A 14874-nucleotide genomic window follows, 5' to 3' on the forward strand; every position below is an offset into this window, starting at 1 on the left:
ATGGAAAAACCGGATGTCTTTCAGCCTATCCCTGTTATCCTTAATGGCTCCAACTATGCACATTGGGTTGAAGCTATGCGAGAATTTCTTAAAGGGCGAAAATTATGGCGATATGTGACTGGTGATATTGCCTGTCCTGTTAAGCCAAATGTGACTGACAAATCCAAAGATGGTGCCTCCAAATCCAAGGAGGATGCTAAGAAGGACTTTGTAGAGAAATTGGAAGATTGAGATAGTAAAAATCATCAGATTATCACTTGGTTCCGCAACACTTCTACTCCTGGAATTCATTTACAGTTTGGGTGTTTTGAAACTGCTAAAGAGGTATGGGATCATTTGGCAAAATGTTACACTATTTCTGATCTCTCTCATCAGTACCAACTGCTTAAGGAACTTCATAGCCTTAAGCAAGAACGTGGCCAAGCAATTTTTTATTTTCTTGCTCAGATGGAGATTATTTGGGATCAGTTGACCTCTTGTGAGCCTGTTCTTAAATATCCCGCTGATGCTAAGGCATATGAGGATTATCAGAACCGGACACGTCTCATCCAATTTCTTATGGCACTTACTGATGACTATGAGCTGGTTAGGGCTTCTCTTCTTCATCAGAATCTCTTGCCGAGTCTTGAAGATGCTCTTCCTCGTCTTAAGTCTGAAGAAACACGCTTGGGATTGCTTCGTTCTAAAAGTGAAACCGTCTTTGCTGCCACCGACAGAAAGGGCAAAATCTGTCGAAACTGTAACCGGCCTGGGCATTCCTTCTCTGACTGTCCTTCTATTGAATGTCGTAAGTGCAAACAAAAAGGCCACATTGGCTCTAATTGCCCGAAACTGTTCTGCCATTATTGTAAGCTCTCGGGTCACTTGATTGCTACCTATCCTACTAGACCACCACGTTCAGATTAGAGCAAGTATCAACCTCGTCCCAACAACTCTCTGCATGTGCCTGCCTCTACTGCTACTGAGTCCACCCCTTCCACATCTCTCAACACACCTTCTGTCAATACTGCTAATGGTTCCCTCTTGCATGCAACACATCATGGGATTATTTCACAGTCCAATATTCATCTTTCTAATACTTATTTTATTCCAAAATTGAATTTTAATCTTATCTCTGTCGGTCAGCTTGTTGAACTCGGTTTTGATGTCACTTTTTTTATTTCTGGTTGTCGTGTGCAGGATCGTCGGACGAGAAAGATCATCGGGACTGGTTGTAAGGTCGGACGTTTCTTTGAGCTCGAGGACCTTCATGTTCCCTCTACGTCAAATCTCTGTGTTGTTTCCTCTCCATCTACTCTTCACTTGTGGCACCGTCGTCTTGCCCATAACTCCTTAGGAAAATTGTGTCCTCTTATATCTACGGGTGTTTTAGGTCAAGTTCAAAATGAGTCTTTAGATTGCATTTATTGTCGCACTGCAAAACAACCTGCCTTATCCTTTAATAATAATTCCTCTATTGCTTGCTCTCCTTTTGATCTTATTCATTCTGATGTTTGGGGCCCGCTCCCACCGCTTCTATGAGAGGGGCTCGATATTTTGTCGTCTTTATTAATGATTATTCACATTTTACTTGGGTTTATTTGATGACTAATCGTCATGAGTTGCCTCAGATTTATATTAACTTTGCCACTATGGTTCGAACTCAGTTTTCAAAGGTCATTAAAATTTTCAGACGTGACAATGTTATGGAATATCGTGACTCCAAACTTTTAAATTTTCTCGTTGAACAGGGTACTTTGTCCGAGTTTTCTTGTTCTGGTACCTCTCAACAAAATGGAAGAGCTGAGCGTAAACACCGTCATATTCTTGACTCTGTCCTGCGATACTTATTTCCTCTTCCTGTCCTGAGCGTGCTTGGGGGTGAAGCTGTTCTCACTGCTGTTCATGTTATCAATAGACTCCCTTCTTCTGTTCTTGGTAACACTACTCCCTTTGAGCGTCTTTATCGTACTTCTCTTGATTATAGTTCTCTCCATGTTTTTGGTTGTGTCTGTTTTGTTCTTCTCCAGCCTCATGGACACAATAAGCTTGAACCTCGGGCTCGCATGTGTTGTTTTCTTGGTTATGCTTCTGAACATAAGGGTTATCGTTGTTGGAATCCTATCTCTTGCCGTATTCGTATATCTCGTCATGTTGTCTTCTGGGAGCATCACATGTTCTCTAGTTTTTTCTCTTTTGAGTCCATTCCTTCAACTCCATCACAGTTTTTTACTAACCCAAATGTTGATCTCTTTCCTAGTGATGATACTATAGGGGGTCTACCCCAAGTCCATCCCTCGAGGCCCCTGCTCTTCTGCCTTTTCCATCTCCCGATGATTCCAGCCTGGACGGCGATCCCGCTCCTACCGTCATGCCTCCTCCTCCCACTCGTTCTTCTAAGGTAAGGAATCCACCTCCTCATCTTCTTGAACCTAAGTCATTCAGAGAAGCCTCCACAAATCCAAATTGGCAACAAGCAATGCAGGAAGAAATACAGACACTTGAAAAAGCACACACTTGGGATTTGGTTGATCCTCCTTCTGATAAGGAAGTTGTGGGCAGTAGATGGGTATACAAGATCAAGACTCGCTCTGATGGCTCTATTGACCGTTATAAGGCACGTTTGGTTGCTCAAGGTTGTACGCAAGAGTATGGTATTGATTATGAAGAGACTTTTGCTCTTGTCGCTTGCCTTATGTCTGTTAGAGCTCTCCTTGCCATTGCCGCGATTAAAAAATGGTCTCTCAGTCAGATGGATGTGAATAATGCATTTTTTAATGGGATTTGAAAAAGAAAGTCTATATGAAACCACCTCCGGGATATCCTTGTCCTTCTAGTAAGGTTTGTCTCCTTCGTAAGGCACTTTATGGACTTAAGCAAGCTCCTCGTGAATGGTTTGACAAGTTCAGCACTACCATATGTAGTCTTAGTTTTACTTCTAGTCCTCATGAGAATGCCCTTTTCATTCGTAAAAGCGAACGTGGAGTTGTTCTTCTACTTTTGTATGTTGATGACATGATCATTACTGGAGATGATGTTGATGGTATCTCTGATCTCAAGGCCTCACTTCACCGTACCTTTGAGATAAAAGATCTTGGTTCTCTCAGCTATTTTCTTGGTCTCGAGGTCATCTCCACAAATGATGGCATTTATCTCTCTCAGGTTAATTAAGTATGCTTCAGATCTTCTTGCTCGCGCTGGGATTACAGATAGTCGCACTGAGTCTACTTCTCTTGAGCCTAATGTTCGATTTACCCCTATAGATGGCATTGTTTTGGATAATCCGACTCTCTATCGACAGTTAGTTGGAGGTCTCGTCTACTTGACTGTCACCCGACCAGACATTGCCTATCCAGTTCATGTCCTTAGCCAGTTCTTGTTAGCTCCTTGTACTACTCACTATGCGGCAGTTCTTCGCATTCTTCGCTACATCAAGGCACTCTATTTCATGGCCTTTATTTTTCTGCCCATTCCTCTTTAACTCTTCAAGCATACTTCGATGTTGATTGGGCTAGTGATCCCACTGATCGTCGTTCTACTACTGGTTACTGTTTGTTTCTTGGCGACGCTCTCATTTCTTGGCGTGCTAAGAAGCAAACGTTCACTGTTCGCTCAAGCACAGAAGCTAAGTACCGTGCCTTCGCTGACACTACTGCTGAAGTTATCTCGATTCATTGGCTTCTCGAAGATCTGGGTGCTCCTCAGTCATTCCTTACTAATATTTTTTGTGATAACCGCAGTGCTATTCAGATTGCCCATAATGATGTGTTTCATGAACGCACCAAACACATTGAGATTGATTGTCACTTTGTTCGGCAACGTATCCTTATTGATGCTGTTTGGTTCATTGCTGTTGGAACACTGGATCAGACTGCTGATATCTTCACGAAAGCTCATCACCCGACTCGTTTTCGGACTTTGTTATCCAAACTCAAGCTGATATCCTTAGCTCCCACTTGAGTTTGAGGGGGGATGTTAGAGAATCATTAGAATCAATTTATATTAGTATCGTTTATATTTGTATAGCATATTTATTTATTAATTGTAGGATTTTATGCCTTTATTACTTTGATTTATCTAGTACCTATAAATACCCCTTATATATTATACCTTTGATCACACTGAACAATACACAAAAACACTTTTCTTAGGTTGATCTCTTGTTTCTAACAAGTATTTATTTTATATTTTTAGTTTATGCTAATATGTCTATATTCATTTTATTTAAATTTGATCATGAATTTATATAAGTTTATGAATTTATGGTAAATTTAACTTAAACTTTACAATTCTACACGATTGTAAACGAGTCAAATTGTGAATCGGATTTAATTTTCATGAAATAAATTTAACTTTGACTAGGATTTACTCAATTCGCCTTGCTTCCATCTCAAGTTGTATGTTACTAGTAGCATGAAAATGTATAAAAATTATGGAGTTGTTAAAATTAAAACTTCAATACTATTGAATATGATTGATAATAAGTACAGCAATTTAAGTTTTCTTTACCTTTACAACAATTTTTTATTTAATTATTCTTTTAGTTCTATAATTTTACTAAATTTATAATTAAATTTTTGTATTTTTTTAATTAGGTTCTTACATTACTGTTTTTAGTTTTGAAATAATTAAATTTTTTTGTATTAAAAATGTTAAAATAATTAATGAAATATTTTTTTAAAACAATATGTGATCAAAGATTTAGTTAAATTCTTGATTTGAGATAATTTTAATTTGTAAAAAAAATATTCTATTAATTTTAATATTTTTATATTAACAAAAATCTAATTATAAAATTAAAAATAACGTAATGACTAATTCAAAAGAAAAACATAATAATTTAATTATAAATTTAATAAATTATAAAAACTAATAAAATAATTAATTTTTTTATAAGCACATTCCGTAGATATTTATATTCAATATCCACAAAAAGATTTTTTATATGGCTCATGAATTTTAAATCTAAAAAATAGATTGGTGTCAACCATTCTAAATAGCAAAGAAGAAGAAGAAGAAAGGGAAACCGACCAAACAGTGAAGGTTTGTGGTTGGTGCCGGCACTCCAAATAACACTTTGCAACTTTGGTTTCTTTCTCTCTCCACCACCAACCATAAATTCTGGTTCTCTATTATAAATTATTGCACATGTTCTTTCCTTCTCTTCTCATCAATCAACACTTACACACAAACAACTGTCAATTACCACAATCTGTCTTCCCTAGCCAATAAATTAATTTAATTAATTAAAATAAAAAACACAAACAAACAAATAAATACATCAAATTAAAATGGTACCTCTTAATGTACTGTGCACATCATTCTTTTGTCCCCTTTCGGCCAAACTGGCTTATGTACCCACCAAAAATAAATATTTACAAAATTAAGCACGTTACATTTTTTTTGGGATAATATTATTATGATACGTTATATTGATTTTAGTGCATCATGTACTATAATAACCTAATGGTATATAAGATTATTTCAATCATGGTAGTTTTTTTAATTTTTTGGGTAAAGTATATATTTTTTTTTAATTTGTCAAAAATTTTAAAAATATTTTTTATTTTTTTTGTTTTAATTTTGTTCTTAAAATTTTCGATTTGTATCAAATATATTCTCATAACTAAATTTTCAGAAAGTTTAAGATCAATCTAATAATAATACATGACAATTAAATATATCCTGATAACTAAATTTTCAATTTTACCTTGTGAAATTATTGTTAAATTAGTTTTAAATTTTTTAAAAAATTAGCCGTCAGGATATTTTTGATATAATTCGAAAATTTTTAGAACAAAATAAAAATTAAAAATATTTTTAAAATTTTTAATAAACTTCAAGGACAAAAAGTATGTTTTATTCTTATTTTTTTTTTATTAATTATATCCCAAGTAGTAGTTCAGTTGGTGTATGTTTCTAAATTTCTTTCCTTTTATTTACATTACAATAACAAAAACAATGCAATTGCAAATTGTATTTAAAAATTCCAATAGTGGTGGATAAGAAGATACAACGAATTAAATTATTATTATACTCAAAGACTTTTCTAGCCAGACTGTAAAGAAGAGACAACAATTATCTGTACATTGCCAAGAATGCTTCATACAAGAAATTCAGAGATGCAAAAAGAGTTAAAAAAAATATTATTAAATTTGGTAAAAGATAAAAAAGAAGAAAGAATTGGATAGAGAATGTGAGAAGTAAGCAAATTAGCAAAGTAGTCCACAACTAAATTATAATTAATTTTTGCCAATATGTAATTGCATTGTCACACTACTACATCTTCAACTACAACTAATCAATATACTACATACTACACAAGCATTGAGAAAATGCATGAAAATAAAATTTAAAATATCAAACAGCTAATTGTTGTTGTTGTTGCTGCTGTTGATTTTGATGGGAAGATTCATCATCATTGAAGCACAAATGGGTTTTTAGAGATTTTCCTAAACTTAGGGAAGAAGAATTTTCAAAATCCAGCTGAGGTTGCATCATAAGCATTTCTTTTTGGAGATGGGCACAATATGCTTGGAATGTGCCAGGTGTCACATTTAAATGGAACCCTAAACCAAATAAGAAGTCAACCTCAAGAAAGTTCATCTCTATTGTGGTGATTCCTCCAACTTTTGCATAGTAAGCATTGTTGTAGTACCTGTTGATTTCAAATCACATGGTCAGCAATTTTTGAATTAAAAAAAAAAGAAAAGTCTAGGAGGCGAGCAACTTTATTAAATTCTGGTTAGCATATAACCAGCAAAAAAAAGTGAGCTATTGGATAAAATCTCACACAAATTTCACATCATTAAAATTATGGTCATTTGATGGCTATAAATCACAAAAACTGTGGTTCCCCTAGCACTCCTTTTAAAAAAAATATTTGTAAAGCAATTATCTTCAAAAAGTTAATAAATAAATAGTTGGTAATTATAGTAAAAAAAAGTGATCAATTTTAAAAAGTAGAAAAGAAAATAAAGTTGAGAAAGATATATAATAAACGAGATCCACATTATAATTGTGTATTTATAAAAAAAATGTCAGATAATATTTTAATTGTAGAAATATCATATTTAATTTGTTGTTGAATAGAATGTGATTTTTTTATATTTTGTTTTTAATTTAAGATATTAGCATGCCAACCATTAATGATATAATTTGTCCCTTTTAAGTTGGATGTCTCTATGCTAATTCAACTCCAAAATTATATATATATTTAATTTGAGAATTTGATAAATCATTGTACACAAAAGGTAGATGCTAGGGTGCATGCAATAAAATGGTGGGGTCACATGGGTGGGTTGTCTCTGTCTAATGGTAATCCAGCCTGGACATATGGTATTATTCACAAGAAACATTATATTCTTTAAACAAGTAAGGTCTTTATCAAATTTACAACTTTGTGTTATATAATTATGGTAGAAAATAAAAATTCAATAAGTTTTGATTAATAGGGTAACAAAATGCAAGATCTATCTAGGCCTTTTCAGAGTAAAAAGAATGATGTGTAAAATTTCATGGATAAACTCTTACTATATATAATTTTATTATTAATTATTATTTCTACCTTAATGCCAAAAAACATATCTTTAGAGGTGAAATAATTCAAAATCTAACATTGAGAAACAAGGATTTTCAAAACACATGCTTTCATATGATTAGGTGTATCTATAACTAACACCATCAAATTAAAGAATCCCCATAATTTTTGTTAAACATGCTCATCAAAGGAACATTGAAACTTGAAAGAAAGTAGTAAACTTGATCATCCAATAATTCATGATTAACATTAATTAATAATTAAGATACTTACATGTCATCCATGAATTTAGCAGCTACCATAACACTGGTAATTAGTAACCTATGAACATTGAAGGAGTTGATTGGCAAAGAGGGTTGTCTCTGAGTGAATCGATCAAGATAAACATATGCAACAATGTAGCAAGAAGGACTACAATTTGCATACTTGAAAATCCTCTCAAGATAGCTCTGAATTGATATGGTTGGTCTTGTTAATCCATGGAAGACAGAGATCTTCTGATGCAAGAGTTGTTGCTGGTTATGATCATTGGATTCAGCTACCCTTTTGAGCAGAGAAGAGAGGAAAGCTACCACCTTTGGCATCACACTTGGATTCTCAAGCTCTGCCATGGATGCTGATAGGCCAATTCTTAGTTAGGTACAGGAATGCTTGGAATTTTGATGTCTGGTAGTGTGGTTATATATATATACACATAAAGTTTTATGTAAAGTAAAACTAGTGATATATAAGGTTGTTAATGGTTGGTACTTTTCTTGGCCAAAATGCCCCTTTGTAATTTAAATTAGGACAGTGCTATTGGGACAACAAAAACATGTCCAACAAATTATTATTAAAATACTTAATTGAAAATTACTCGTATGAGTATGTTTCCATATGATTTAATATATTTGACTAAAATATTTAATATTGTTACGACTCTAGGTCGTGCGTAAACGGCTCATTTAAGGACGAACACGTCCAAATAAAAAATGTATCCATCAATCAGGAGAGAATTAAATAGAAATTCTTTTTAGATCTTTAGTCACTAAAAAATATAAATACAAGGTGAAAGTCTTCTTGAGGTATCTTTTTTAACCCTAATTCTTATACCTCTTAAACCCTAAATTGATTTGATCGTCAAAATTCTTATAGGTACACTATTTTCATATGATTTTATGGCGAACTGATAAATCTCATTTCTAATCTCTTTTTAATACTATGAATAGTTTTACAGTAGATAAGATATAATACATGTTCATATCTCAATTATCATCTTTATATGAAAATATTTTCATATGAATAATTATCAAATTATACTACGTACTTTAATTATTCTTTCTGTGAATTTTATTTTTGTTTCTACTTAAAAATTATAAAGTATGTCAAAAATGATCAATTTTTAAATTAAAATTACAAATTTTATACACGAATTACTAACTAAAAATTATTTATTTAGCACAGATCAACCTTCATTAGTTATGTAAATAATACTTTTGTTTAAATTAAGACATGCAAGTTGGCATTTGTTGTGGCTTATGTCCTTTTCGGCTTAAAAAGTTTTTGGTTATTGAGTTGGGTAATGATTTTCCTTTTAATTTCAAAACTTGACTTGCAAAAGAGGGAAGGGGGGGAGGGGGGTGTAGGTTGTGTTTATTGTGAATTTTGATGTCTCTTTCTTGCAAAATAAAACTAAATTGTGGTTTTCCGGTGATTAATTTTTTGACAATGGAGATGGTATTCCATACCATCATGTGATTACATGTGAGAAATTTGAGAATGTAATGTAAAGGGTCCCACTTTATAGGGGGACCTTAGCATGTGTTTTGATTCTAGTACAAGTGGGTAACATAACATGGATTTGCTATGTTGTTGGTCCATAGCAAATAGTATATATATGCTACTTTTATTTTGTTCCTACTTCTTTGCACACCCCTAAACGAAAGAACAAATTAGGATAATAAAGCTATTCCTTTGGGTTTTCAAACATTGCTTCATGTGATCCAAATCAATTTTCTACCTTCAATAATAAAGTTGCTCATCACTATTATTCTTTTAAGGCTTATCAAGGGATCTAACCTTGATTAGATTAAGAGATTTGGCATCTAATTAAAGGATAAGAAGTAAGAGTTCATTACTTTGCTTACTTGTAGCTAGGTATTAACTTGTGGGTAATTGTGAAGTAAACTCACAATTACTTACATCTTGCAATTAATATTGTGAATTCAAGGTTGCTTTTTATTTATTTTTTTTAAATTTTATTCAAGGTTGCCTCATATAAATTTTATTATTTTTACAGTTCTTTTATAAAATCTTAAAAAACAAACAATAAAAACGCAAACTACACACGCTCAAATATATTTATTTTCTATTTAGAATATACCGGATATCGAAAATATTTGATAATAAAAAATAATTAATAAAAAATAATTACCATCATTTGTCTTATTTAATGAATGTTAAATAAGTCAATTCTGACTTTTTTTTTTGTCTTTCTAACATTATCAATAACTTTAAAACAATGATTAATTATTTATTGAGATAAAAGGTTTTTACCACAATTTTTTCTTACAAATCACTATATATATTAACTATCCAAATGTATTAGGTCTCATGATTATTTGTAACATTCTCTACGGACACAAAAAATGATTTGAATTAATCATCAATGTGAAACATTAAATTGATGACCGAGTCTCAAATCAAATAGTAGATTACAAGGAAGCAAGTGGTTATGATAAAAAGTACAGCTAGAATGAGATGGAATTTGGTTGCAAATGATACATAACCCAGTTGGAATAATTGGCTGTAATTGGAAATAGAAAAATGGAGCATTTTACTTTTTTGCATGTACCCTGTGTGTATCTAACGTGCTACACGTACATCAAGAAAACTAGCAAAAGATATTTTGACCCACATCCTCATATTATACATACATATAAATATATAATGTATGAATAATGATTGGCAGACTTAATTTATTTTTTAATATTTAAATAAATGAAAATTTAAATATATATTTTAAAAAAACATAATATAAAATTTAATTTTTAAAAAAGTTAAAGAATAATTCAAAATGAGTTAAAATTCTCACTCAATTTTGATATTATCTAATTTGATAGACAAGTATTTCTTTCACTTGCCAAAGGTAATTAATCAACCCTGGCCAAAAAAATTATTAATTGTTTCTAATGCTATGAAAATAAAAAGAAATAAATAAATAATTCTTTTAGTTCCAACATGAAGACAAAGCTAGTCTTTGAGTAACAGCTATCCATATCTACTTTTTTGTAAACAAAATCCATCAAATAATTATTTATATAAGAATATAAGAATATAAGATACAAGATCTTCTACATAGGCATGTCAAATTTAGCAAACTCTTAATTAAAAAGGGTGAAGTGTTATTAGTTGATTTGACGAGTCACTAATCTGAAGTCTGAACAGCTAGATTAAGTTTTAGGAGGTGCTGGAAAAGCAACCAATGTCACATTTGTGTGAATGGAATAAAGACCAAGATTCTGTAACCATTAACTTGCGATGCAAAGTGAAACCAAATTGAAGAAAAGCTAGTAAAATATTTAAATGCTTATAATTGATTGAACTTTTGAACTGCAATTATTCTTTAATTTATAACTTGCAAATGGTAAATAATTTAAATAGTATGTACGACAGTACGAGATTCTAATCAAACTTCATTTACCGCTAATGAACTAGAAAAAATAAAAATAAAAATAACTTATCTCTAAGGATAAAGCATTATTTTAATTTTTATGTCTCGGTTAAGTTTTAATTTTATTTCATTTAATTCGGATCCTACTTTACATTCATAACTCACATTAGTTCATAAGTTTGTTTCTGCGATAAAATTATTAATGGCGTGTTGAGATTGGTCGACGATTATCACGTTAGATTTTTTAATAATTACATGATAATTAAAATTTTTTATATAAATTTGCGTTCTATAAAGCTCTTAAAAATTTTAAGTGAAATTTAGAATTTCAAAAGTTTCAGAAAGAGCAAATTGAGATAAAAAGTTTTAATTGCCATATCAGATAACTATTAATAAAGAGTTTAGTGTGAAAGATGTCAATTTATTTTAATATGTTGTTAACTATATATTCTATGATAAAAATAAGGGTAAGAATTAATGTGAGTCACGAATGTCAAATTCAAAGACTAATTTGAATGAATCAAAATTTTAAAAGCACAAAGATAATTTCAGGAGGTCAATATGAATATTAATTCATCGATTTCGTTTCGTTCTTAACGTTTTAATACATCTTATTTTTATTTCAATGTTTATTTTATTTTATCTTATCTTCTATCAAAATTGAATTTTTTTTTTTAAAAATAATTTTTTTCATTATTAATATTATTATTATTATTTATTCTTAATTCTATTATTCTATTCATATTTTTATTCTCAAACCACTAGAACTATTGTATTATGATTTTTGTCAGTATTTAAAAAACTACAAAGGAGAAAATGATATTTTTGAAAAAAAAATTTAATTTTAACCAAAAAAATAAATAAGACGTTTGTAATAAAAATAATAAGTTTTACACATTAAAAATAAAATTAAAATTTGTCCAAATATTAAAAATAAAACGTTACATTATCCTGCTTTTAATGAGCTCATACCAACAACCACATATATAATAACATAATCCAAGCCATTTCATAATTATGTATACTCATATTGAAGTGAAGGGAGAAGTGAGAGCATATTTTTATGATCACCTGAGTGAGAAAAGTGCTCAACGTTTTTCCTTCCTCTCACCTCTTTAAATTATCTCGGTGGCTTTAGTTGGAACTTCTTATTATCTATTATATTAGACATTGCTTTCATTGAACATAATAATAATAATAATAATAATAATAATAATAATAATAATAATAGGTGGAGAATCTCATTGCTATTACCCAAACAAGCATGAAACTTATGCTTGCGTATTCGTGCATAGGTCAAATCGGATATGTTAACTCATCCATCTATACATTTTCATCTTTGTCATACTTAAGCTTATGCTCACATTTTGCTGCTGAATACTCCATTTCATATAACTTAGTTTAATAGCAATGCAATAAAATTATCACTTTCACAAGCTTTTTGAATCTTATAGTTTACATTCTCTCTAATTTCTTTATTATCTTATATAATATAGGTGTTGTCTTTGGCGGCTAAAGATAACTAGATGTTGACCAGCAAGTGAGGTCGCGACATATGACAAAGATGAAGAATAATTTTTTTTTTAAAATCTCCTTACTTGAAGAAACACATTTGTAACTCTCCAAAATTTGATAAAATTCACCTAATTTGTAAATTTTTCAGACTTTTCATAGTTTTTTCAGGGTTACTAATATTTTTTTTTATTTAAGGGATATTATATCAATTAAAATCTTTCGACCAAAAATAGTGGTTTATCCTTATGAAAATACAAGCAGTGTAAAGTTACACCTGATTTCATCCCATATATATAAAACATTTCCTTTTGGTTTCTTTCTTGACTACCGAATAGCTGAAAATCAAAATGCAACTTTGTAGAAAGTAATTCTTGCTACTATTCTACTACTGGATATCATAATGGATCGGCATAAACAGATTATTAGAAGTTTCAATTTAACGGCAATGTTTAGGCAACCCTGCAAAAGTTGTTGAACAGTCCTCAGTTTTTGGCAACTGCAGCTGTGTACTGGACACAATCACATGAACAAGCTTCTTTCAATAAAGCAGATGAGATACAGAACACTGATCTGAAGTCATACAAAAAATATGTTCTTGTAAGTTTTAAATGTTAACCCAATATTGGCCATTTCTCTAAAAATGTATTATAACCTATGTTGGTCATAATCATATGGCCAAATTATATGGGACTACTTCACACACCAATAATGGATTTTTCTGAGTGGTGGTTGTTATCTACCACAGTGTAACCTGTTATTACTATGCTCAGTGCTTGAGAATTTCTCTCCCAATTGTTGATTTTCCACAATGCCACCCCATGAAAACTGTTGCAAGTATTGGAAGGTATTGACTGACTTAACTTCTGAACTGAGATGCATCAAAATCACTTTAATGAAATATCTAAAACTATTAAAAATATGTTTCCATACATTCTGAAGAATATATAACATAAGATAGACAATATTTTAATTTTTAAAGGCATCAGGGCCGTGTTCTTAAGAGTAAAAGTAGCAGAGGAGTTGAGTTAGAGAAGAGAATAATAATGAGAATGATTTCATTACTGATTGATTAGTTAGTTTCATGCTTTATATACTGTATCAGAATGCACCAAATCCTAACAGACTTTCCAACACATAACTGACGTCTTTTTTGTCTGAAATAAATTAAAAAAATATTTGTTTCGCAACACGTTATTCGAACTTTAATTTCTGAGATACATTTTTTTTTATTTAAGGCAAATTTATCGCATCCCAGCAAACTTTATAATTTAAATAGAGTTCACTGCACTACAGCGAACTTCAAGTGGAGTTTCCAAAATAAAAGCATGGCTGCTGGAGAACAGAACTCAAAACCACAATTCCATTCTTCTCTTTGGTTCTCATATTGACATTTTTTTTCTCTACAATGTCAATAAATTCATTGTTATCCATTCATTATGATAGTGAAATAATATATGATGAAGAAGGTTCTATCGTTTTTAAGTATGGAAACCAATAATTACGTACATGACACCGAAAGTCATCAGTCTAATAGTGTTGAAGAATTTGATATTATATTCCATTGGGCAGCAACACACGAAAAGAGTGAAAAAAATTACTACAGATATCCGACCTAAGTAGATAACAATTTGATTTATAAAAGATATGTTACAATTGTCTTTGCTATGTTGTTATAATGTTTATTAGACCACGATTTTGAGAAATATTGCTGTTGTTTTGAATTAGGTAACGGTTACGTGACGAAGAGGACATACATCTTATAAGGTCGTGGCACAACCGATGGGCAAATGTTCATTTGTTGGAATTATTCATGTTTCTCGTTGAGTTGGGCGGATACTGTTGATGATAATCCGTTAAGTAGAGCTGTTAGACGAAATATTAAAAGAATGATGGTCGATCTAAATATGCCACCTGAAGGCAGTTAATAAGAGGACTCAAACGTTAAACTTGATAATGCTGACATGATGGAAGATAATGTTAAAAGTTATGAGGATTTTGCTATCAGGAATTTGATGATGGATTCGTACGAAATTAACCCCGATGACGGAAACATGCTGATGATGAACCAGCAAAAATTTCTTATGATGGTGACAAGAAAGAAGAGATGATGAACTACTATGGTAACATACAAATCACTTCTCCAGGTTGAATCTTGATGTAATGACTTTGGATTAGTCGTTTACCCATG

At 31.3% G+C, this 14874-nt stretch overlaps 2 protein-coding genes across 2 annotated transcripts; one reads left to right on the forward strand and one right to left on the reverse strand.

Moving 5' to 3' along the window:
• Positions 1–906, forward strand: LOC112743261 (uncharacterized). Its single transcript, XM_025792479.1, has 2 exons — positions 1–210; positions 298–906. The coding sequence occupies exons 1-2, from the start codon at positions 1–3 to the stop codon at positions 904–906; spliced, it is 819 nt and encodes a 272-aa protein (XP_025648264.1).
• A 5285-nt stretch (positions 907–6191) lies between these two features.
• On the reverse strand, positions 6192–8212 carry LOC112744337 (cyclin-U4-1). The gene is made up of 2 exons (XM_025793933.3): positions 7793–8212; positions 6192–6637 (listed from the first exon to the last, which is right to left on the reverse strand). The coding sequence occupies exons 1-2, from the start codon at positions 8128–8130 to the stop codon at positions 6340–6342; spliced, it is 636 nt and encodes a 211-aa protein (XP_025649718.1). The 5' UTR covers positions 8131–8212; the 3' UTR covers positions 6192–6339.
• Positions 8213–14874: the final 6662 nt, after the last annotated feature.

Source organism: Arachis hypogaea, chromosome 14, assembly GCF_003086295.3.
Source record: "Arachis hypogaea cultivar Tifrunner chromosome 14, arahy.Tifrunner.gnm2.J5K5, whole genome shotgun sequence".
Lineage (NCBI taxonomy): Eukaryota > Viridiplantae > Streptophyta > Magnoliopsida > Fabales > Fabaceae > Arachis > Arachis hypogaea.